Consider the following 25092-nt stretch of genomic DNA (forward strand, 5'->3'; position numbering starts at 1 on the left):
CTCCCTCTGCCAGACTTAGTGGGCGTGTCTGCTTAGCCTCAGCAATCAGGATTCAATAGGACACGGGACCCCGGAAGAGAGAAGAGAGCCCCTTGGGGTTGGGGTTTGGGGGGAGGCTGGGATGGCATAGAGGGTGGCTGTCCAGTGGCCGGAGTTCTCCCCCGGGGCCTCAGGTCCGGACCACAGCAAGGTTTGCATTGCCCGCCCCGCCCGCCCCCCCCCCCCGCCCGCCGGGTGTCTTTGGAGGGATATCTAAGCATCCTGAGCTGCTGCTTCCTTGTGGGGAAAGTGGGGAGGCTGATTCCTGCCTCTCAGGGAGGTGGTGAGGTGTAAACAAGCAGGTGAAAAGGTTTTGACAGCCCAGCAGTGGCCCAGGCTGAAGGCACTGGCCACGCAGGGTTTGGGGGAGCCTGGGTCATGGTTTTGTGGGTGAAGGGGATCCACAAGCACAGAGGGCAGAGGACCGTCCTCTTCTCTCTGGTACTGCTCGTGGTCTTGGAGCTGGTGTCCCTAGGCCAGCGTCTGTGTGGCGTGATGTTGTCTGTGGTGCTTTCACTTCTGACTGGTCTGTGTCTTTAGTTAACGGTGAGTTTCTGCTTGGTGCTCAGCGTGTGGTTAGCGCGTCTTCTCACCCATTTCTGTCTTTCACGGGACTTTTCTTTTTGCTGCTTTCTTCCGTTTGTTATTTTCCTGACAGTTGAGTATTACTTTTCCATGTTATCTACTTCGTGTGGCTTTTGAGCTGTATGTTTGTGTTATTTGTAGTGGTTGTCAGTGACTGCAGTCCCAGCGCATCTGGGGTTGAATTGCACACCCCCCACGGGAACTGCCCGCTCCTGTCCTTCTGCCTTTGTCATCAGCCCTTTTACTATTACCTGTGACGTCAGCACAGAGCATGGGTTATGGTTGTTTTAAATGGTCCACTTTGTTTTAAAAAAATTAGGAAACAAGGAAAACGTCTTCTATTTGCTGTGCCCAGTATTTTTCATTCTCAGTGTAGATCTGGTATTGTATCATTTCCCTGTAGCCTGAAGAACTTTTAATGTTTCTTGTAATCCAAATCTGCTAGTGACAAATTCCCTCAGCTTGTTTTTTTTTTACCTGAAAATGTCTTCATTTTTTTTTATTTTCACCATTTCTGTTCTTATTGTATAGTTTACAGTGTTGTGTTAGTTGCAGGTGTACAGCAAAGTGACTCAGATATATATATATATATATATACATCTTCTTTTATAGTCTTTTCCATTATAGGTTATTACAAGATGTAACTATGGTACCCTGTGCTATTCAGTAGATCCTTGCTGATTATCTGTTTTATATATAGTAGTGTGTATATGTTAATCCCAAACTCCTAATTTATCCCTCCCGCCATCCCCTTTGGTAACCATAAGTTTTTATTTATTATTTATTTGCTGCATCGGGTCTTAGTTGTGGCCCGTCGGCTTCTCTCTAGTTGTGGTGCGCGGGCTCCAGAGCACATGGGATCCAGAGCATGTGGGCTCTTTAGTTGTGGCCCATGGGCTTAGTTGCCTGACCAGGGATCGAACCTGCGCTCCCTGCATTGGAAGACGGATTCTTAACCACTGGACCACCAGGGAAGCCCCCATAAGTCTGTTTTCTATGTCTGTGAGTTTATTTCCATTTTGTAAATAAGTTCATTTATATCATATTTTTAGATTCCACATACGTGATACCATATATTTGTCTTTTTCTGTCTGACTTAGTGTGATCATCTCTAGGCCCATCCATGTTGCTGCACGTGGCATTATTCCACTCTTTTTATGGCTGAGTAGTATTCCATTGTATAAATACGCCACATCTTCTTTATCCATTCATCTGTTGCTTCTGTGTCTTGGCTTTTGTGACTATTGCTGCTGTGAACATTGGAGGGGGGTGCATGTATCTTTTTGAATTAGAGATTTTGTTTTTTCTGGATATATGCCCAGGAGTGGAATTGCTGGGTCATATGGTAGTTCTATTTTTAGTTTTCTGAGGAACCTCCATACTGTTTTCCATAGTGGCTGCACCAATTCACCTTCCCACCAGCAGTGTAGGAGGGTTCCCTTTTCTCCACTCCCTCTCAGCATTTGTTATTTGTAGACATTTTTTTTATATACGTTTATTTATTTATTATTTTTGTCAGCATTGGGTCTTTGTTGCTGTGCACGGGCTTTCTCTAGTGGTGAGCGGGGGCTGCTCTCTGTTAGTGTGTGCGGGCTTCTCATTTGCGGTGGCTTCTCTTGTTGCGGAGCACGGGCTCTACGCGCATGGGCTTCAGTAGTTGTGGCTCGCGGGCTCTAGAGCTCAGGCTCAGTAGTTGTGGTGCACGGGCTTAGTTGCTCCGTGGCATGTGGGATCTTCCCGGGCCAGGGATCGAACCCTTGTCCTCTGTTTTGGCAGGTGGATTCTTAACCACTGCCACCAGGGAAGTCCCTCCCCTGTAGACTTTTTAATGATGGACTTTCTCACTGGTGTGAGGTATATTGAGCATCTTTTCATGTGCCTGTTGGACATCTGTATGTCTTCTTTGGAGAAATGTTTATTTAGGTCTTCTCATTTTTTGATTGGGTTGTTTGTTTCTTTGATATTAAGCTGCGTGAGCTGTTTGTATATTTTGGAAGTTAATCTCTTGTCCATAGCATTGTTTGCAAATATTTTCTCCCAGTCCATAGGCTGTCTTTTCATTTTGTTTATGGTTTCCTCTGCTGTGCAAAAGCTTTTAAGTTTAATTAGGTCCCATTTGTTTATTTTTGTTATTATTTCTGTTACTCTAGGAGATGGATCCAAAAAAATATTGCTGTGCTTTATGTCAAAGAGTGTTCTGCCTATGTTTCCCTCTGGGAGTTTTATAGTATCTGGTCTTACGTTTAGATCTTTAATCCTTTTGGTTTTTTTTGGTGGTGCCATGCAGCTTGTGGGATCTTAGTTCCCTGACCAGGGATCAGACCTATGCCCCCTGCAGTGGAAGTGCGGAGTCCTAAGCACTGAACTGCCAGGGGATTCCCTTTAATCCATTTTGAGTTTATTTTTGTATATGGTGTTAGAGAATGTTCTGATTTCATTCTTTAGCACGTAGCACCACTTATTGAAGAAGCTGTTTTCTCTCCATTGTATATTCTTGCCTCCTTTGTTGTAGTTTAATTGACCATAGGCTCATGGGTTTATTTCTGGGCTCTCTATCCTGTTCTATTGATCTGTGTCTGTTTTTGTGCCAGCACCACACTGTTTTGATTACTGTAGCTTTGTAGTATATTCTGAAATCAGGGCACATGGTTCCTCCAGCTCTGTTCTTTCTCCAGATTGTTTTGGCTATTCAGGGTCTTTTGTGTTTCCATACAAATTTAAAATTTTTTGTTTTAGTTCTGTGAAAAAGGCCATTTGTAATTTAATAGGAATTGCATTGAATCTGTTGATTGTCTTGGGTAGTGTGGTCATTTAAACAGTATTGATTCTTCCAATCCAAGAACACAGTATATCTTTCCGTCTGTTTGTGTCATCTTCAGTTTTGTTCATCAGCATCTTATAGTTTTTGGAGTACAGGTCTTTTGCCGCCTTAGGTTTATTCCTAGGCATTTTGTTCTTTCTGATGCAATGGTAAATGGGATTGTTTCTTTAATTTCTCTTTCTATGCCTTTATTTATTTTTTAAAGGAATATTTATTTATTTATTGCCACGTTGGGTCTTCATTGCTGCGCTCGGGCTTTCTTTAGTTGCGGCGAGCGGGGGCTACTCTTTGATGCCGTGCACGGGCTTCTCATTGCGGTGGCTTCTCTTGCTGTGGAGCACGGGCTCTAGGTGCACGGGTTTCAGTAGTTGTGTCTCGCGGGCTCTAGGAGCACAGGCTCAGTAGTTGTGGCACACAAGCTTAGTTGCTCCGCATCTATGCCTTTATTTTTTAAAGGGTGTTTTCTCTGGATTTAGAATGCTAGGTTGACAGCTTTTTATACTTGGCAGTTTAAAGATGTCGTTCCAGTGTTTTCTGCTTGTTGCATTGTTTCTGACTGAGTGTCGGTGCTCGTTCTTACCCTTGTAAACCGTGTGTAACAGCACCCTTTTTTTCCCTGCCTTTAAGGTTTTGTCTTCATCTTTAGTGTCGGCAGTTTGGCCATCACATGGTGTTTTTTTGTGTGTGTTTGTTCTGCTTGGAGTTCTTTAAGCTTCTTAGATGTATGGGATGAGAGTTTTAATCAAACTTAGTACATTTTAGGCCATTCTTTTTTTTTGTCTGTGCCCCGCAGCATGCGGGATCGTAGTTCCCCGACCAGGGATCGAACCCACGCCCCCTGTGTTGAAGCGCAGAGTCCCAACCACTGGACCACCAAGGAAGTCCCTAGGCCGTTATGTCTTTAAAAAGTTTTTCTGCATAATCTTGTCCCTCATTTCCTCTGGGACTTCTTTGCCCGATAGGTCACTGAGGCTGTATTTGGTTTTTTCCTCCAATCTTTCCTCTCTGCAGTTCATTTTTATGATTCTTGTTACATTGTTTTCAACTCTTCTGCTCTTCTTTCTTACGTTTAATGTGCTCTTAAGCCTATTTAATGAATTTTCCACTTCAGATATTGTATTTTTCAGCTCTAGCGTTTCCATTTTTCTTTATAGTTTTTCTTTCCTGTAGAGATTCCCCATCTGCTCAACCATTATGTCTATCTTTAAATCTTAAATGTATTTATAACAACTGTTTTGAACTTCTTGTATGCTAATTGAGTGTCTAGTTCATTTCTGGGTCTTTTAACTTTTCCCCTGAGGATGCTTCTTATTTTCCTGCCATTCTGCTTGCCTAATAATTTTTTTTAATTAAATTTACTTATTTTTGGCTGCGTTGGGTCTTTGTTGCTGCGCACGGGCTTTCCCTGGTTGCGGTGAGCGGGGGCTACTCTTCGTCGCAGTGCGCGGGCTTCTCATTGCGGTGGCTTCTCTTGTTGCGGAGCACGGGCTCTAGGCTTGCAGGCTCTGGAGCGCAGGCTCAGTAGTTGCGGCGCACGGGCTTAGTTGCTCCGCAGCATGTGGGATCTTCCTGGACCAGGGCTCGAACCCGTGTCCCCTGCACTGGCAGGTGGGTTCTTAACCACTGTGACAGCAGGGAAGTCCCTTGAGTATATTTTTGATGTCTCTCCAACTGTTGTCTCCAAATACTGATTCTGCCCAATCCCTCCCCCTTGCCTCCTCCTCTGGACGACAGTTACACGGTCATTAGATCTTTTCCCTGTCTCCTGTCCTACGTCTTCCATCCTTTTGTCCTTTCGTGTTCTAGTCTGGGTACTTTTTTCTGCGTAATCTCTCACTGATTCTCCTCCAGGAGCTGCAGCGGCTGGAGACAGAGCTGGGCCGACCCCCTGAGCGTTGGAAGGATGCCTGGGATCGGGTGAAAGCTGCCCAGCGCCTTGAAGGCCGGCAAGACGAACGTGTGAGCGGGGGTGGGTGTGGGGGGCTGGGGTGGCCTTGCTGCCAGGAGGAGGTGGAGGCCACCCCCCTGACACGGGCCCACCCTCCTGCCCCCAGGGCACCCCCAGCTCCCTGTTGGTGTCCAGTGTGCCCCACCACCGCCGCTCGCTGGGTGTGTACCTGCAGGAGGGACCCGTGGGCTCCACCCTGAGCCTCAGCCTGGACAGCGACCAGAGCAGCGGCTCAAGTGCGTCCGGTTCCCGCCAGGCAGCCCGCCGCAGCACCAGCACCCTGTACAGCCAGTTCCAGACAGCTGAGAGCGAGAACAGGTGTGAGAAGCAGCTCTCTCTGCACCACGGACACCTCTGAGCTAGGGGGATTCGACTGGGGTCCCAGGCAATTCTCAGATGGGTGGGGGCAGGTGCCTTTGGGGAGCGTCTAGTTATTTCTTAGGTGGACTGATTTGCCGGGGAGGCCGTGATGGTGGCCTAAGCTGTGACGGTTGCTGGGGAGAAGCAGGTGGGCTTGGAAGGGGTTTGGGATATAGAACTGGCGACCACAGCCAGGCCGTGGTGGCTGCGGAGGAGGAGAGGGACAGGGACCATGGGATACCTGTGAGGGTGGGCCAAGTGCCCTGTGAGGTTGGGGCAGCTTCCAGTAGAGGCTGGGGCCCGGCAGGCTGCATCCCACCCTCTGGGCCTGGAGGGGTCACGTTGCCGCAGTCGCCTCCCCAGACCTGCCTGCTCCGTGTCAGGGGCCCCTGCTCTGCATGTAGGGCTGTTTCCCTGAGACCCTGAGGCTCTGGTGTGGGACCCTCCCAAGTGTCTGTGCTCTGACGGGCGTGAGGGGGTCCTTTCTGGGGACAACCCCAGGCTTCTTCGTGTTCCCTTGCCCTGTGCTCCGGACTTGGGTCAGTTTGGGGACAGGGGCCTCGGTCTTGCTGCTGGGGCTGGCGGGGCCGGGGAGGCGGGGCCGTTGCCGGGCCCTGATGGCTGTTCTGGCCGGTTCTTCTGCAAACGCAGGTCCTATGAGGGCACCCTGTACAAGAAGGGGGCCTTCATGAAGCCCTGGAAGGCCCGCTGGTTTGTGCTGGACAAGACTAAGCACCAGGTGAGTGGTCAGCGGGCTGGCTGGGGTGGGGAGTCGAGGGAGCCCTGCCCTGACCTCCTGCCCCTGCTCAGCTGCGCTACTACGACCACCGAGTGGACACGGAGTGCAAGGGCTTCATCGACCTGGCGGAGGTGGAGGCTGTGGCGCCTGGCACTCCCACTCTGGGTGCCCCCAAGACCGTGGACGAGAAGGCCTTCTTCGACGTGAGCTGCGGCTGGGGCGCCGGGGGATGGGGGGCGCGGCGCGGGGGGTGGCGGCCCGCGTGGGGCCGTGGAGTCAGTGTCCCGCGTCCCCAGGTGAAGACGACGCGTCGTGTTTACAACTTCTGTGCCCAGGACGTGCCGTCAGCCCAGCAGTGGGTGGACCAGATCCAGAGCTGCCTGTCGGACGCCTGAGCCCGGCCCTGCTCGGCGGCTCTGTGTCCAGTCGTTACAGACCACTAGGGGTGGGCAGGGCCCCCCGGCCATGTTTACAGCCCCCGCCCTTGACAGTATTGAGGCCCCGCCCCCAAATGTGTGTACAGCCCCCCCCCCCCCCCGCCCCCGCTCCACCCGGCCAGCTCTAACTCATTTTGGAGCCCTGGCTGAGCACCCGCCGGGAGCAGCCACGGTACAGCCCTCGCGGTGGGCCTGTAAATATCCCCCCTCCCGCCCTGTCAGCATGCTGGCCCCGGCCGGCCAGCCGCAGACAGCCTGTTCCTAGAACCAGAGTCTATAAAGAGCGCTAATGACACGCCGCACGCCTGCGTCTCCTCCGTGTCCTGGGGCCGGGGTGGGCGGCGGGGGCCAGCATCACCAGGCTTTTGCTTGGTGCCCGGCCACCCATCCCTCCAGGCCTCAGAGGCGATCCTGGGGCTGGTGTGGAAGACGCCGCCTAGGGGGGTGTGTGTTGTGAAGAAGGGGGTACAGGGGAGCTGTCCGGAGTCCAGACTTGCTGGCCCCTCCCTGGTCAGATGAGAGTCAGTCAGTGGGATGGGATGGGATGGGATGGACGGAGGAGTGGGACGGGGCCTGAGGAGGGGGAGACACCAAAGAGGGTGGGCTCTCTGAAGAGCAAGGGTGCTTCAGGACTTGACTTGGGGGGCTTATGTATGAGGAGGTGGGGCACAGGGACCCAACGGCCTCCATTATGGGCACTTGGCTCCAAACACCTGTCTCTGTCTCTCCCCTGGGGTCCTGACCGTCCTCACCGCCTCCCCCTCCCCCCAGTCTCGGCTGTAACGCAGGTCACTCTCCCATTCAGACGTGAGTCCCACCCAGGTTAGGGCCTTAATAGCAACGGGTGCCAACCAGGGGCAGGGCAGGGCCGGGTGGGCAGCAGGTGCCGGGCCCTGATGTGTGGGGCGGAATGTGGCACCGCGGAGGCTGGGAGAACATCCCAGAGTGGTCAGGGTGGCGGCCGCAGCTCCTGGTCGGGGGGGCTGGTGGTGCGGGGGGCCCGGCCGGAAACGGCACCCATCAGTGGGAGCTAAGGCGGGGCTCACCCAGGTCCTCCTGGGCCCACGGACAGCCGTCAGGCTGACACTCCTGTTGCCCAGGAACCTGTGGGTCTGGGGCCCCTGCCCGAGACGCAGCCTCCAGGCAGAGCTTGTTTCACAAAGAAAAAAGAAAGAGCTCAGTCTTTACTCGGGAGTTGACTCAAAGACGGGCCCGGGAGCAGCAGACGACCCCCGCTGCCAGCCAGGTTGGGGCTCCAGGGCCCGCAGCGTAACAATACGCGGGTCTGTCGGTGAGAATAACAACTTTTATTGGGAGTCGTGGGGTCTGGGTGCCCTGTCAGATCATCAGAACAGTAACATGAGATACCCCGCCCTCCCCGGCAGGCGCAGGGTAGCCCCCCATGCCCAGGCACTGCTGGGCCCTCTGCACCCCGTCCTGCACGCCCGTGGCCAGCTCCTGCCAGGCACCCCCCCCCCCCACTGCCCACTGCGGACAGCCTGCCAGGCCGCGGGGGGCTTGTTTTTTTTAAGGCAGTCACGTTTGCAGGCTGGCTCAAGGCCAGCTCCCAGGGCCACCGGGCAGCTAAAACCCCGTCCGGCCAGTCCAGTTCCAGACCCACATTTGTCCCCAGAGCCTCGGAGACCCTCTCCTGCGCTAGATTAAAAAGTGCAAACACGTGGCTCTCTCCGCGTTTGTTAAAAAACGTATAAAAACAGGCTCAGAGCCTGTGGCGCAGGCAGAGCCCCCGTCTGAGGCCTTATTGCTGTGTGTGGGGCTGGACCCTCAAGGCCCACCCAGAGTCAGGCAGGAGAAATGCAGGCTGGGCCGTCTGACTGGTTCCAACTGCCAGCTTTACCAATGCAGCATTTATTTTAAAATTAAATTAAGTTAAATTAAAAAAGACAAACTGCGTCACCAGGTAGTTTTCTTGGTTGGGGCGCCAAGGCTGGGCGGGCGGCAGCATCACACGAGGCCATTTAAGGCAGCTCCCGCGGGCGGAGGCCCGTCAGTCTGCCTGCAGGGGTGGGTAGGAGTCGCTCAGGGCAAGGGTCCCCACCCAGCCCCTCCCCTGGTCCGACCTGCTCACCTGTCCTTTGTCACCGTCCCCAGGGTGGCCGCGGTGGAGACAGCTGGGGCTGCAGGGGTGACGGCCACGGCCAGCACAGGAGAGACTGCCGGGGTGGCCGAGGCGGGGCCGGTGTTGCCTGGTACTGTGGTGGCCGCCACGGCAGCCTCGCGGAGGACGGCCCCGACTGGGGCGGAGGTCACTTCCACAGGCGCAAGGGAGGCCAGGTCTGGAGGCGTGCTGGTGGCGCACTCAGACCTGCGTGGCAGACAGGCTCCAGTTACTGGACCACCCCCGCTGGGGCTCCACCCTGCAAGATGGCCCAGGCCCCTCTGCCACCCCAAGTTCCAAACACGCCAGAGACCGCCTGTCAGTCCACCAGAGCGTTGAGCCTCCTTCCCAGCAGCACTCATCCCGGGCATCCCGGCCCCCTCGGCCCCCTCCAGACGGCCCTCGCCACATCCCCACCCCAGTCTGGAACATGCCCCTTAGGTGCTCCCAGCAACCCTCACCGCTCTGTGGACCACACAGGCCCAAGGCCCTTCCCTGGAACACCTCTCAGGCCACGTCTGTCCACAACACTCCCGCCGCCCACACCTAGAAAGGCTGAGTGCGGGAGGCAGGCGGCCTCGGGACACCCAGCCCTGGCACTCAGCTCTGGTCTGGGGGCCCAGAGAGCAAGCCCACGGTGCCCCCACCAGCCCACACCTGCCCAGCGCCTGCTTCTGCTGTGTGACGTCTCCTCCAGCCCGGCACTGACCCTCGCGAGCCAGTGAGGGCAGAGCCTGGAGACAAGCCCCGTGTGTCCCCCCACAATGGCCAAGGCTCGCGAAGACCGCCCTGAGGACCAAAAGGCTTTGCTTTCGGAACAACAACTGCTTCTCGGAGCCGGGTGGGTTTTGGGGGAACGGGGAGTTAGGAAGAGGAAAAGGTTTTAAAAATTTCGATGACCCTAAGCTTCAAGAAGGAATCAAACCGTTTGGGAGCCGCGTGTACACCTTTACCCCAGCGCTGAGGTTCTCCCCGGGCCCAGGCGTCAAGCTCGCCCCACCCTGCAGCGGCGGCGTGAACCGCCCCTCCCCCCTACACGCACTGTGCAGCTTGACCCTGCTCCCTCCAGGCTGTGCCCACTGCCCCGAGCCCCAGTGCAGGGCGCCAGCGGGGACGGGCGCACCCTGGGGTCCTGGGAGCTAGACTGGACCCCCAGCGTCAGCAGGGACGCTCCAGGGTCACTGGGTGGGGACCTCACGGGAGCAGCACGGTCAGTCTCTGTTCCTCGTCCCCTCGTGGGGGTCTGGGCTGGCCCCCCGGCCCCCCCCCCAGCCCCTTCAGGCCTTGACCCCAGCACCACCTTCTCCCTCACGTCCCACCAGCCCTCCTGCCCCGTTCCGTCTTCACCGCACGCGGTTCCTCACGCTGCCCACCCGCCCAACCAGGAGGCATGTGTCCACCAGCCGACCCCAGAGGCCCGGAGCTGCCCCCTGGGCGCAGGGGTGGGGTGCACGGGCCAAGCCTGCAGGGAGGACGACCCAGGTCAGGGCCCCAAGCAAAGTCCCAAAACACCCCCGTCCTCCCGGTCCAGCGTGATGGACACGTGTGTCCGAGGCGCCCGACTGAGGTGGGCGCAAGTCTGGGACTAGGCACCCGCCCCAGGAGAGCGGCCGCTCCAGAGCCCACCCGGAACCCCAAAAGCCTGGCCATTCTCTCCGACGCGGCCTGAGGCGGGCTGGCCCCGTGCTGTCTCAACGGTCACCCCAGCTTCCACCTGGACAAAGCAGTGTCCCTCCTGTCCAAAGCTGACCTCCAAGGAGTCACGGGGCCATCAGGACAGGAGGGGCGGCCTGCCCCTGGGCCAGCGGAGTGCTGCGGACAGCCAGACCTCCGTGTGCACCCGGGGGCCCGCCACCCAGCCTGTCCTGCTCACCTGGGGACTAACACTGGCGGCGGGGGAGCCTCCCGACCGGGACCCATCCTCACAGCCTCCGAGGCCAAAGCCACCTTCTGCTTGTCCTCTCGGCTGCTGGAGGCCACCAGGGGCGCCTTCCTGGCAACACATGCGTTCCAGGCACCCAGAGTGGCCGGGCCAGCTGCAACACAGGGAGCCGGTGACACCAGGTGAGGACAGAGCGACCAGTATGGCGCACGTGGGAACTTCAGCCTGCAACTGGTGACAGACCTGTCCCCCACACCCACTGCCGCGTGCGTGTGACGTGCACACGTGCGTCTGTGAATTCACAGGAACTTCAGGAAGAACGGTCCTCCCTGCAGGGAGGGCCACCACTCAGCCTTGTGGCTGGCTTCCAAGTCCCTCCCCGTGTGGCCCTGATATCCTGGGGGGCTTCCAAGCCCATCTGACAGGGAGCTCAGGGCCAGGGCCCTGAACAGCTCCCAGGACAAGCACTGGGGTGGCGCGGCGCACACGTGTGATCCACACCTAGCAGGCGGCCAGGCCTGGGGAGACAGGCTCTGGCTGGGGTCCTGGCGACACAGACGGGTGTGGGCTGGTCGGACCTGTGCGTTGAGGCCAGCCCGAGGGCCTCGCTGGCCGTCCTGTGCCTGGAGCCGGGGTCCTGACCCCTCCACACACCCACTCCAGTCCCCGCACGTGGCGCAAACTCCAACATCACCAGGGCAATACAGCGGCCCCGAGGTCTTGGCCTCCCCCTCCCACACCCCTGCCCCTGGGGCCGCCCCTACTCACGGGTTCTCTCTGGGCCCCGGTTCAGGCCACCCTGGGCATCGCCGTGACCTCTGTCCACAGGGGAGCTGCACCTGGGCCCCGACTCAGAGCTGCAGACGAGGCCAACTCTGAGCCCACGCCCAGGAGACCCGGCCCCCAGGCAGCCGGGGCCGCCCCCCGCCCCGGCCCCGCCTCACCAGCAGAAAGGCTGGAAGTCGGCAAACTTGGCCCAGCCTCTCTCCTCCGCAGCCGAGGCGCTGGGCGCGCTGGCCGCCCACACACTGGAACCCACGTCCATCGCCACTGCCGGGGCCAGGCCTGAGGCCGTGGAATTCACTGGCTCATCAGACACCGTCCAGGGGGCGCCTGCTGGGGGAGACGCGGTGTCCAGGCCCCTTGACCAGCACGTGACCGGTGGTGGAGGCCCCACAGCAATGGTGTGGGTGTGCCTTCCCCCACGGTACTGGGGGACACCCGCCTCTAGCTGTGACGGCGTGGCCAAGAGTGACCGTGACGGGGCGGGAGACCAAGGGCATATGAGCGTGTTTGAAAGTGTGTGCCGGGGGGTCAGTGGGCATCAGGCCCACAGCAGCCCAGCCACACACACACACAGGCCCACAGGCCAGGGCACCAAATCCTGTCCCCCACGTTCCCGCCCAAGCCCCTTGCCCGGCCCGCACCCTGTGGCCCCATCATCTACCTTCTGAGCCACCCTCAACACGAGGACCTTCCTCCTGGACGGCAGCCCGAGGGGCGCCCGCCCGAGCCCCGTCTGCTTCCGAGCTCTCCTCCCCACCTTGGCCTCGGTGCTCCAGGCCGTCCTTCCGGCAGCTCTCTGAAGCGTGAGGGCCCCCGAACCTGGGGGGAGACCCACGGTCAGAGCAGCCCTTCCCACCTGCCCAGGGTGCCACGGCACGGCTGAGACAGGGCTGGTGCCCGTGTGGCGCCCAGGCCCACCTGGCTCTGGTCACTCGGGCCACACAGTGTGTCTCCTCGTCCTCCCAGAGGTCGTCGTCCTCGTCAAAAGGCTGGATGTGGTCACTGCAGCAGGCCTCAAACAGAGCGGCACCGGGCTGCAGGAGAGCACACGTGGGCCACATGGCCCCCACACGCCCGGCCACCCCCAAGGGGCATCCACGGGACTCACGCTGTCCTCGTCAGCGTCGACGCTGAAGTTGATCTCCGCTATCCTGTCAAATGGGGCGCTGCGAGGACAACAGGGACGCCGTCAAGTCCCCCCAAGAGGGAGAGAAGGGGGAAGCAGCCCACCGAGGGAGGCAAAGGCAGGGGCGGGGGGCCAGGGCTGCAGGCCGAGCCCGGGTGGGTGCACGGGCTCCCCTCCCACCTCTGGATGGGCGGCGAGGGGTGACTCCCACCCGGCTGCTCTGCCGCCCCAGAGGGCGTCTCCAGGCCGTTGGGTCACATGTGGCTTCCAGCTGAGCAAGTGGTGTGATGGCCCTGAAGGCCAGGCAGGGCTGAGCCACAGGTCAGGGACCTGGTCACACTGAGCAGAGCCCGGCTCCCTCCCAAAGGCACGAGGGTGGGGCAGGTGGGCACGTCCCACTGGGCTCACTTGACGCTGTCGTCCTGCTCAGCAAACTCCTCGTCGCTGAAGCCGAACTGGTCCACGAAGGTGGCCGTCATCTGCTGGACCTGGTACTCGGAGAAAGCCTGGGCAACAGGACCGTGGCCGCTCTCAGGAACCCCCCTGGTGCTTCAGTGGCTTCTCCCAGGTCCTGCCCTCTCGGCTGGGCACCCACAGGCAGCCATGTCCAAAGAGCCTGTGACTCTGACTTTCCATTCGCCCACCACGTCCCCAAGGGTCTCATCAATGTCAAGTGGCCCTGCGGGCGCCCCCTAAGTAGAGGAGGGTGGGGCTGCACCCCCTGCAGAAGCGGGGGTTGAGCACCTCCCCGGCCCCGCCCGAGGCTCTGGTGACGCGTGCAGGACACTCGCGAGGCCTAAGCGCTGCCGAGAGCAGCTCAGGACGAGGGGCCTGGCCTCACGCACCTGCTGAAGGGACAGCTCGTTAGGGAAAACGCCCTCCATGTCCTCGTCCTCACTCGAGGGGTGAAGATGGTGCGTGCTAACCTGCAACGGCCAGGGTGGGTGGGCATGAGACAGCGTCTGGGGCCGTGCCGACCCACCCTCCCTTGCAGGGCGCGCCGGGCCTCGGGCACCAGGAGTCCCGCAAGCCCAGGTCGGGCAGGGACCAGGGTGGGGACAGCGCTCTGCCCAGAGGGCCCCCTACTCTCGGCCGGCCTGGGGCCTGCTCACCAGGTCCACCGCGTTCCTGCGGTTGGCCTCCGTCAGCGTCTCCTCCACAAAGCTCTCCCAGCGCCCGCGGCAATCCGAGGGGAGCCCTGCGGGGAAGGCTGCCCGGTGAGCCCTTGGGATGGAGCCAGCAGCTGCATCCTGGTCCCGCGAGGGCTCTCAGGCCGACCGAGGAGCCCCGGGGACACAGGAACCACGGGGCACGGGCACGTCCCTCTTGGCCTTACAGGCCCAACCCAGCAGGCCTGGGTGTGTCTGTTTTTCTGGGGAGGTCGGAGCCCAGAGACGTTCACAGTCCAGAAAGAGAGAGCTTCATGCTCGCCCCCAACCCCACACCGGGCCGTCCTGGGTGCACACGCTCGTCACAGGTGCTGACGGGCTGGGGGCCGGACTGAGAGCAGCCCGCTCGTGTCAGAGGGCCCCGCCCCCCCCCCCCAGCCTCCTGGCTCACAGCCGCCCTGGGACCACAGGGGGCCATGGCCAAGGTCACCATGGGGGCAACTAGGCGAGGGCACGGGGGCGGGGGGCCATGGAGGCCACGCCCACTGCACGACCAACTGGACGTCTGCGGGGCAGCTTCCCCAGCCCGGGACAGGGACAAACCCAGCACCTCCCCTGCCTGCCCCGGACTCAGGGCACCACGGCCCCCAGAAGGGATGGGGATCACCCCGCCCCGACAGCACACATGGCGCTCCAGGGGCCCCCCAGACGGTGCTCACTCCCGCTCGCTGTTCACTGAGCACACGCGTCCCCCTGCCCCCTGGCCAGCCCTGTCCTCAGGCCCCCACACAGCATGGGGGACAAACTGTCTTGGCTGTGAAACCAGCACGAGCCCCCAAGTGCCCTCAGGGTCCCAGCCCCTGTGGCCGTCACTGTCCATCACCCTCAGGCCGCCCCGAGCGCACGCCCCTGCGTCACCCTGTCAGCCCTGTCACCATGTGGCTGCTCAGGCTGGCCCGGCGTCCTCCTCCCCAAGAGGCCACACAGGCCCTTCTAAGCTGCCCGCCTTCTCCCATCTGAACCGAGATCCCTCGGGCTCTCCCCAGCTCAGGCCAGAAAGCCCAGTGCCTGGGAGCTACAGACTGGGCGCCCAGAACGTGCGAGGGCTGGCAAGGGGCATGGGCGGCGGCCCCCCGCTCGGGGCCCCGGATCGCGACGAGGAGGCCCGTGGGGTATGAGGGAGAGCAAGCCTGGCCAGGATGGCCTCTGCTCAGGCCCTGCGGCCGCTCCCCAGATGAGCCACGAGCTCAGAGAAGAGCCGGACGGCGGAGCAGGAGAGCAGGCGTTTGGGCCGGCGCGGGCGGCCCAGGGCACAGAGGAGGCTGCCGCCCAGGCCCAGGCGCAGCTGACAGGACAGCCCCCGTGGCAAAGGGGGGGCCAAGTGTGTGGCACCAGTGCTGGTCCGGCCCGCCGATGGGCCAAGGGCAGGGGCGGGGCACCTCGGGCAGCGACACCTGGGCCTGGAGGCGCTCACCTCGGAGGACCTCGCTGACCTGGGTCTGCACGGGGCCCCCCTCCAGGCTCTGCACCACTGCGTTGGCGATCCGGGTGAGATGGCCCATGTTCCCGCGCCTCATGCCACCCGCTGCCCTGAAAGAGAGGGTGGCGTCAGGCCTGCCGCCGGCCCTCCGCCACGGTGCCTCCAGCCGGCCCGGCCTCGGCTCTGCGGCCTCCTCCCCGCGGGCCCACTGCCCTGCGAAGCCGTCTCGTGGCCTCGCCTGCAGGCTGCTTACTTTTGGAGCACCTGCTCCGCACCCGCGTCGCTCCGCTCCCTGCCTACAAGTGAGGCGGGCATTTGCCGCTCCCACTCTGCGCAGACCACCAGACCCGCGCCCGGCTGGGGCTGTGTTGACCAAGCGCGTCCCGAGCCCCCAGAGAAGACCGAGGGTGGACCCAGGACCCGGGAGTAGGCAGAGCAGTAGGGGCGGCGGGCTGGCTCCTGTCCACCTGCGCGTCCCGCACGGCCGCAAACACGTGGCTCTCCCCCCAACTTCTCATCTCTCCCACACAGGACCCAACAGAGCAGCAAGTCTTCAGATCCCTGATGCAGCAGGAAGGGCGTCAGTTGTGAGACTCTGGTGCGTCCGTTACAGAAACACAGCCCTTGGGTCCCAGAGTGGACAGCGCTTGCTTTCAACAGTATTCTCTCTCTTCAGAGCCTGACGACAACCAGAGAGGAAGCGAAGGTGGTCCCCAATCGGTGGGCCCACCCGGCAGAGGAAGGGGGTCAGGAGAGACTGGGCAGGCAGAACTGGCCCAGACGCGAAGCCGGGCTGAGGGTGGAGGCCTGTGAGCGGCTGTCCAGGTCGCGGGAGAACCGCGCTGAGGCCGCGGCCTGCAGGCATCCAGGCTCACACGCCCGTCCACGGCTTACTATGGCCCAAGGACCCCTCGGTGACAGCAGTGAGCCCTCCCCTCACACAGGCACACACCTGTGCACCAACACACAAAACACATACAGGAGCAGACTCAGCACAGGCCTCCCTGGGCACTACGCACGCCGGGCCCAGCGGAAGGCGGGGCGGCCCCACCTCGCTTCTTGCTACTTGGGAGCGGACGCAGATTTGTGGGCTCAGTAACAGCAGGACAGAAGGGATGAACTAGGTGCGGTCGCAGAGCTCTCCCCACCTGCCCAGAGCAGCCCCTGGCGGGGCAGAGTAGGAGCACAGGGGGCACAGGGCTGCCCACTGGACCCGACCCTGCAGTCACACCAGGGACCTGGGCAGTCAAGACTTTCAAGCAGGAAGTGACACCACCTGCTGGTTTCAGCAAGATCCCAGCTTATCAGCAACGAGAGAGCAGATGGGGCAAGAGGGAAGCAGAAAGGGGCCCGGATGCTCTTTCAAGGGTCTGAGGCTTCAGTAAGAGAAGTGGCTGGAGGCTGGGATGGGGACGTGGGAGGATTCGGGACACAGTGCAGGCACAGGACTGGGGTCTCTGCTGATGGACGGGCAAGGGAGGAAGAGGGTGAGGGGCCCATGGAGCCAGGGGCCGGGCTGTGCAGGCCGCGTTACCCTGCCCCGCGCCCCGGCCCCACCAGCAGCACTGCAGCTGCTCCCACAGCGGTGGGACCCTTCCTTGAAAACAAACCCTCCATGGCAGTCCTGGAGCCCCACGCAGAGCCCTAGTGGTCCTTACTGTGTGTGGTCATTGGCTTCCCAGGCCTCCAGGATCCTCTGGACCAGGCAACACTTCTGGAACAGCTGGCAGACAGGTGGCACGGGTCAGGGCCAGCAGGGCTGCACGCTCCCCTCCACCCAGCCCTGGACTGAGTGGGCTTAGCAGGCAGCAGGCGCACACGTCAGCCCCAAGTTCACTGTGGGCGGCGAAAGCATCACAGCCCAGCCCTGCAGTCCCCGTCCGACGCCCAGGTAGGCTCTGCTCAGGCTCGTCCACGTGGCGACGGGGGTCGAATCAGGACACTCTCGTCCCCTCAGCCTCCCGGCGGTCGTGTCCTCCCCCTCGGGCCACTCTCCTGCCTTCTCCATCCAGGAGGAAGAGGCCGGTGGCCCCAGGGCTCACTTGCTTCCAGGCCCTCACACAGGCAGCTTCCCGTATCCGGAATGTTTGCTCCGGGCCCCAAATCGCACGCCCACCCCGCGTGTGGCCTCACTATCTGGGTGAGGTCCCTTGCTGGCCTGCATGGCCGCTGCACACACCCACCCCCTGTGGCTCTCATCACTGAAAGCGCCCACTCCTGGCTATTTACCCCCTTGGCTGTGTTCCGGCTCAGGCCTGCAGGTGCAGCCCTTCTCGACCCTCTCCCAGGTCTCTGGTCAGGGGCCCCGTTGCCAAGCCCCTCCTGTCTGAGCCTTGCAGCCACCCGGGGGTGGGGGGCAGAGCCGACCCCCAGGGCCCCGCACGCAGAGGTGGGCTCCTCGGCTTGGGGATCGCCTGTGCCACATGCTCCACCCACGTGCTGCTTCCTCCTTCCTTCCTTAGCGAACACCCACTAAGGCCGACTCCCTGCAGCCCCGCGCGCGGCCGCTCAGGATGCTCTTGCTTGCGGCCCCGGGAAGGGCGGCCCCAGCGGGGCTCCACACAGTGTGCTCGGGTGAGCGGGAAAGCGTCAGGGAAGAGGCGGGCCGTGCAGAGCAGCCACGCTTTCCAGAGGCTCCAAATCCCAGAAAGTCTTCTTGTGAGAACTGGATATGCTCCCCCTCCCCGGCACCTCCCCGGCACGGCATTCACACCGTGACGGGGCTGCTTGCCCTCAGGGCCTGGAGGAGCCGACCCGGGGGCAGCAACGGGGCTGCTTCTACACCCCTCCGGGGCCCTCCACTCCACCGGCTCTGGGGCCCTGGCAAACATGGACACCTTTGGGATTTCCCGTCTCACGGGTGAAAGGAGAGCAGCTCACCCCGTGTCACGGGAGGATTAGAGGAGAAAGCACACGAGGGCCCAAAGCAACGTTAATGTCCACATGGTCTGGGTGGGGTTCAGCACACGCAGCAATACACAGGATGCACAGGACACGCAGTGACACACAGGACATGCAGGACACAGCTACACGCGTGACGCTGCCTGGACCTACGTGGGTCACCATTGTGCTCTCAGGGCGGCTGGCGGCAGGCTGGGGGGTCTCTGGGTCCCCGCTGGAAGGCAGAGGCTCCACCGCGCCCTCAGGTCCGCTGGCCACGGCCCTGTCCTCCCGGGCAGAGTGGGACAGGATGGCGGCTATGCACAGCTCCACTTGGAAGTGCAGGAAGTTATTCCAGGCGTACTTAACAAACAGGTCCTGGGGAGACAGAGGGTGAGGGAAGCCCCGTGTCCTGCAGGCTGAACGTGAGGGGCCCTGCTGCCCTGCCCACCTCCCCGTGCTGTGTGCTGACGTCCGGGCGGCCACGGGCCTTCCATCTCCATCCAGCTCCGTAACCTCTGCTCGTGTGACCGCCTCCTGTGGTTTCCTCATCCTCTGTGCTAGGTTAGAAGCTGCACCCGCAGACCCTCAACCTCCCTCCTCCTCCAGCGCATCCTGGCAAGGCCGTGGGCCTCCCTGCAAAATCCACCGCAGCTACACTCCACACATTCCGCTATGCAGTATTTTTATCGTCTTTCCTTTATGATTTTATCTTTGACCCACAAGTTACTGGGAGTGTGTTCAGTTCTCCAACCCCTGGGGATCCTATCCAGGAGGGCCATGAAATCAGGAGGTGCCCACATGGACACTCCCCAAGGGAGCCCCAAGGGGCCCAAACAGAAGCTCCCAGGCAGACGCCCCCGAGGAGGCTGAATGGGCAGCTGCAGCCCCTCTGCATGGCCTTTTCCAGACCTGCCCCTGAGGCGAGCAGAGCGGCACCAGCAGGGAGGCGGGACAGGCACACCTGCCACGTCCACATGGCCGCCTCACACCCAGCAGGGTCCACAGCTGCCTGCATCCCACACCCTCTGCTGCCTACACGGAAGGAAGCGGGCTGCGCAGGATGGGGAGATGGGGCTGGGGAAAGGGGTGTAGGCTCCAGCCCAGGATATAAGTCTGGAGCCTTCTTTCCCACCAGGGAGTGGGGAGCTGGATAAGGAAGGAGGCCCGTCTGCCTGACACAGCTCTCCTCCCCCACAGAAACACAGTCTCCAGTCTCGGCTTCACCTTCCCTGCCTGTGTGACTTTGGGTGACACTGGAGGTGGCTTCATCCATGCCGCCTCGTCTTCAACAGTCAGACCCACCTCCCAATAAAGAAAAGCCCATACCAGATGGCTTCACTGGAATTCTACCAAACATTTAAAGAAGAATTAGCACCACCAATCCTTCTCAAAGTCTCCCCAAGAAAACTAAAGGGAGCACTTTCTACCAAATTCAGTCTGCGAGGCCAGCACTGCCCTGACACCAAAGACATCACAAGAAAAGAAAATTACAGACCAACATCCCTTAAGAACACTGATGCAAAAATTCTCCACAAAATACTAACAAACTGAATTCAGCAGCAGATTAGAAGAAAATTACACACTATGACCAAGTGGGATTTATTCCCAGAATGCAAGAATGGTTCAACATATGAAAATCCTTCAGTGTAATACACACCACATTAAAAGAATGAAGGACAAAAACCAGTCATCTCAACTGACACTGAAAAATCATCTGACAAAATTCAACACATTTTCTTGATAAAAACACTTAATAAACTAGGAATAAAGGAAACTTCCTCAACATAGTGAAGGGCATCTATGACAAGAGCACAGAAAACATATTCAGTGGTGAGAGACTGAACGCTTTCCTTCTAAGACCCAAAACAAAGAAAGGATGCCCCTTTCACCACCTGTATTCAGCACTGCACTCGAAGTTCTAGCCAGGGCAATTAGGCAATAAAAAGGAATAAAAAGCATCAAAACAACAGGAGAAGCCACCGCAGAGACTGGTTCAAGATGGCGGAGTAGAAGGACGTGCGCTCACTCCCTCTTGCGAGAGCACCGGCATCACAACTGCTGAACAATCCTCAACAGGAAGACATTGGAACTCACCAAAAAAGATACCCTACATCCAAAGACGAAGGAGAAGCCACAGTGAGACGGTAGCAGGGGCGCAATCACAATATAATCAAATCCCATAACTGCTGGTGGGTGACTCACAAACTGGAGAACATTTGTACCACAGAAGTCCACCCACTGGAGTGAAGGTTCTGAGCCCCACGTCAGGCTTCCCAACCTGGCGGTCCGGCAACGGGAGGAGGAATTCTTAGAGAATCAGACTTTGAAGCCTAGCGGGATTTGACTGCAGGACTTTGACAGGACTGGGGGAAACAGAGACTCCACTAGTGGAGGGCACACACAAAGTAGTGTGCACCTCGGGACCCAGGGGAAGGAGCAGTGACCCCAAAGGAGACTGAACCAGACCTACCTGCTGGTGTTGGAGGGTTTCCTGCAGAGGCAGGGGGTGGCTGTGGTTCACCATGGGGACAAGGACACTGGCAGCAGAAGTTCTGGGAAGTTACTCCTTGGCGTGAGACCTCCCGGAGTCCACCACTAGCGCCACCAAAGAGCCGCAGAGGCTCCAGTGCTGGGTCGCCTCAGGCCAAACAACCAACAGGGAGGGAACCCAGCCCCACCCATCAGCAGACAAGTGGATTAAACTTTTACTGAGCTCTGCCCACCAGAGCAACAGTCAGCTCTAACCACCACCAGTCCCTCCCATCAGGAAGCTTGCACAAGCCTCTTAGATAGCCTCATCTAAGAGGGCAGACAGCAGAAGCAAGAAGAACTACAATCCTGCAGCCTGTGGAAGGAAAACCACATTCACAGAAAGACAGACAAGATGAAAGGCAGAGGGCTAGGTACCAGATGAAGGAACAAGATAAAACCCCAGAAAAACAACTAAATGAAGTGGAGATAGGCAACCTGCCAGAAAAAGAATTCAGAATAATGACAGTGAAGATGATCCAAGACCTCAGAAAAGAATGGAGGCAAAGATCGAGAAGATGCAAGAAATGTTTAACAAAGACCCAGCAGAATTAAAGAACAAACAAACAGATGAACAACACAATAACTGAAATGAAAAATATACTAGACGGAATCAATAGCAGAATAACTGAGGCAGAAAAACGGATAAGTGAGCTGGAAGACAGAATGGTGGAATTCACTGCCATAGAACAGAATGAAGAAAAACGAATGAAAAGAGACGAAGACAGCCTAGGAGACCTCTGGGACAACGTTAAACGCAACAACATTCACATTATAGGGTCCCAGAAGGAGAAGAGAGAGAGAAAGGACCCGAGAAAATATTTGAAGAGATTTTAGTCGAAAACTTCCCTAACATGGGAAAGGAAATAGCCACCCAGGTCCAGGAAGCACAGAGAGTCCCATACAGGATAAACCCAAGGAGAAACACGCCGAGACACATAGTAATCAAACTGGCAAAAATTAAAGACAAAGAAAAAATTTTGAAAGCAACAAAGGAAAAACAACAAATAACATACAAGGGAACTCCTATAAGGTTAACAGCTGATTTCTCAGCTGTTAACAGCTGATTTTTTTTTAGAAACTCTAAAAGCCAGAAGGGAGTGGCACGATATATTTAAAGTGATGAAAGGGAATAACCTACAACCAAGATTACCCTACCCGGCAAGGATTTCATTCAGGTTCAAGGGAGAAATCAAAAGCTTTACAGACAAGGAAAAGCTAAGAGAATTCAGCACCACCAACCAGCTCTACAACAAATGCTAAAGGAACTTCTCTAAGTGGGAGACACAAGACAAGAAAAGAACCTACAAAAACAAACCCAAAACAATTAAGAAAATGGTAACAGGTACATATCGATAAGTACCTTAAACGTGAATGGATTAAATGCTCCAACCAAAAGACACAGGCTCGCTGAATGGATACAAAAACAAGACCCATATATATGCTGTCTACAAGAGACCCACTTCAGACCTAGAGACACATACAGACTGAAAGTGAGGGGATGGAAAAAGATATTCCATGCAAATGGAAATCAAAAGAAAGCTGGAGTAGTAATACTCATATCAGATAAAACAGACTTTAAAATAAAGACTGTTACAAGAGACAAGGAAGGACACCACATAATGATCAAGGGATCAAGAAGACATAACAGTTATAAATATATATGCACCCAACATAGGAGCACCTCAATACGTAAGGCAACTGCTAACAGCTATAAAAGAGGAAATCGACAGTACACAATCATAGTGGGGGACTTTAACACCTCACTTACACCAATGGACAGATCATCCAGACAGAAAATTATCAGGGAAACACAAGCTTTAAATGACACAATAGATCAGACAGATTTAATTGATATTTATAGGACATTCTACCCCAAAACAGCAGATCACACTTTCTTCTCAAGTGCACACGGAACATTCTCCAGGATAGATCACATCTTGGGTCACAAATCAAGCCTCGGTAAATTTAAGAAAACTGAAATCATATCAAGCATCTTTTCCGACCACAACACTGAAGATCAGAAATGAATTACAGGGAAAAAAACGTAAAAAACACAAACACATTGAGGCTAAACAACACGTTACTAAATAACCAAGAGATCACTGAAGAAATCAAAAAGGAAATAAAAAAATACCTGGAGACAAATGACAATGAAAACACAACGATCCAAACCCTATGGGATGCTGCAAAAGCAGTTCTAAGAGGGAAGTTTATAGCTATACAAGCCTACCTCAAGAAACAAGAAACATCTCAAATAAACAATCTAACCTTACACCTAAAGCAACTAGAGAAAGAAGAACAAACAAAACCCAAAGTTAGTAGAAGGAAAGAAATCGTAAAGATCAGAGCAGAAATAAATGAAATAGAAACAAAGAAAACAACAGCAAACATCAATAAAACTAAAAGCTGGTTCTTTGAGAAGATAAATAAAATTGATAAATCATTAGCCAGACTCATTAAGAAAAAGAGATAGAGGACTCAAATCAATAAAATTAGAAATGAAAAACGAGAAGTTACAACGGACACTGCAGAAATACAAAGCATCCTCAGAGACTACTACAAGCAACTCTATGCCAATAAAATGGACAACCTGGAAGAAACTGACAAATTCTTAGGAAGGTATAACCTTCCAAGACTAAACCAGGAAGAAACAGAAAATATGAACAGAATTACTTTCCGTTTCAAGTAGTGAAATTGAAACTGTGATTTAAAATCTTCCAGCGAACAAAAGTCCAGGACCAGATGGCTTCACAGGTAATTTCTATCAAACATTTAGAGAAGAGCTAACACCTATCCATCTCAAACTCTTCCAAAAAACTGCAAAGGAAGGAACACTTCCAAACTCATTCTATGAGGCCACCATCACCCTGATACCAAAACCAAACAAAGACACTACAAAAAAAGAAAATTACAGACCAATATCACTGATGAATATAGATGCAAAACTCCTCAACAAAATACTAGCAAACAGAATCCAACAACACATTAAGAGGATCATACACCATGATCAAGTGGGATTTATCCCAGGGATGCAAGGATTCTTCGATATATGCACTCAATCAACGTGATACACCATATTAACAACCTGAAGAATAAAAACCGCATGATCGTCTCAACAGATGCAGAAAAAGCTTTGACAAAATTCAGCACCCATTTATGATAAAAACTCCCCAGAAAGTGGGCAGAGAGGGAACCTACCTCAACATAATAAAGGCCACATACGACAAACCCACAGCAAACATCATTCTCAATGGTGAAAAACTGAAAGCATTTCCTCTAAGATCAGGAACAAGACACAGATGTCCACTCTCACCACTATTACTCAACATGGTTTTGGAAGTCCTAGCCATGGCAATCAGAGAAGAAAAAGAAATAAAAGGAATACAAATTGGAAAAGAAGAAGTAAAACTGTCACTGTTTGCAGATGACATGATACTATACATACAGAATCCTACAGATGCCACCAGAAAACTACTAGAGCTAATCAATGAATTGGGTAAAGTTGCAAGATACAAAATTAATGCACAGAAATCTCTTGCATCCCTATACACTAGCAACAAAAGATCAGAAAGAGAAATTAAGGGTAAATCCCATTCACCACTGCAACAAAAAGAATAAAATACCTAGGAATAAACCTACGTGAGAAGGTAAAAGACCTGTACTCAGAAAACTATAAGACACTGGTGAAAGAAATCAAAGATGACACAAACTGATGGAGAGATATACCATATCCTTGGGTTGGAAGAATCAGTACTGTGAAAATGACCATAAGCAATCTACAGATTCAATGCAATCCCTATCAAATTACCACTGGCATTTTTTACAGAACTAGAACAAAAAATCTTAAAATTTGTATGGAGACACAAAAGACCCCGAATAGCCAAGGGAGTCTTGAGGAAAAAAAAAAGGAGCGGAGGAATCAGACTCCCTGATTTCAGACTATACTACAAAGCTACAGTAATCAAGTCAGTATGATACTGGCACAAAAACAGAAATATAGATCAATGGAACAGGACAGAAAGCCCAAAGATAAACCCACACACCTATGGTCAACTAATCTATGACAAAGGAGGCAAGGATGTACAATGGAGAAAAGACAGTCTCTTCAATAAGTGGTGCTGGCAAAACTGGAAACTACATGTCAAAGACTGAAATTAGTACACTCCTTAACACCATACACAAAAATAAACTCAAAATGGATTAGAGACCTAAATATAAGACTGGACACTATAAAACTCTTAGAGGG

General features: G+C 56.1%; 2 protein-coding genes across 11 annotated transcripts in view; one reads left to right on the plus strand and one right to left on the minus strand.

The window, feature by feature from the left end:
- SBF1 (SET binding factor 1) overlaps nucleotides 1-7412 on the plus strand; it is a 28421-nt gene extending 21009 nt beyond the window's left edge. For 2 of the 5 annotated variants that reach the window (XM_079936583.1, XM_079936586.1), the window contains 5 exons: nucleotides 5297-5404; nucleotides 5500-5711; nucleotides 6405-6492; nucleotides 6564-6695; nucleotides 6789-7412. In XM_079936583.1, coding sequence (XP_079792709.1) covers nucleotides 5297-5404; nucleotides 5500-5711; nucleotides 6405-6492; nucleotides 6564-6695; nucleotides 6789-6887 — 639 coding nt within the window. In that variant the 3' untranslated portion in view covers nucleotides 6888-7412. Of the gene's footprint in view, nucleotides 1-5296; nucleotides 5405-5499; nucleotides 5712-6404; nucleotides 6493-6563; nucleotides 6696-6788 lie in introns of those variants that run through there. The other 3 variants (XM_079936584.1, XM_079936585.1, XR_013830448.1) reach the window with 2 other exon arrangements.
- A 391-nt stretch (nucleotides 7413-7803) lies between these two features.
- PPP6R2 (protein phosphatase 6 regulatory subunit 2) overlaps nucleotides 7804-25092 on the minus strand; it is an 81908-nt gene continuing 64619 nt past the window's right edge. For 4 of the 6 annotated variants that reach the window (XM_079936170.1, XM_079936167.1, XM_079936169.1 and 1 more), the window contains 14 exons: nucleotides 18486-18689; nucleotides 17090-17154; nucleotides 15426-15541; nucleotides 13955-14040; nucleotides 13688-13768; nucleotides 13251-13348; nucleotides 12825-12882; nucleotides 12635-12750; nucleotides 12378-12535; nucleotides 11875-12046; nucleotides 11699-11787; nucleotides 10922-11084; nucleotides 9019-9255; nucleotides 7804-8946 (listed from right to left, as the gene is read on the minus strand). In XM_079936170.1, coding sequence (XP_079792296.1) covers nucleotides 8895-8946; nucleotides 9019-9255; nucleotides 10922-11084; nucleotides 11699-11787; nucleotides 11875-12046; nucleotides 12378-12535; nucleotides 12635-12750; nucleotides 12825-12882; nucleotides 13251-13348; nucleotides 13688-13768; nucleotides 13955-14040; nucleotides 15426-15541; nucleotides 17090-17154; nucleotides 18486-18689 — 1695 coding nt within the window. In that variant the 3' untranslated portion in view covers nucleotides 7804-8894. Of the gene's footprint in view, nucleotides 8947-9018; nucleotides 9256-10921; nucleotides 11085-11698; nucleotides 11788-11874; nucleotides 12047-12377; nucleotides 12536-12634; nucleotides 12751-12824; nucleotides 12883-13250; nucleotides 13349-13687; nucleotides 13769-13954; nucleotides 14041-15425; nucleotides 15542-17089; nucleotides 17155-18485; nucleotides 18690-25092 lie in introns of those variants that run through there. The other 2 variants (XM_079936171.1, XM_079936172.1) reach the window with 2 other exon arrangements.

This window comes from Stenella coeruleoalba (genome assembly GCF_951394435.1).
Source record: "Stenella coeruleoalba genome assembly, chromosome: 11".
NCBI classification, from domain to species: Eukaryota; Metazoa; Chordata; class Mammalia; order Artiodactyla; family Delphinidae; genus Stenella; species Stenella coeruleoalba.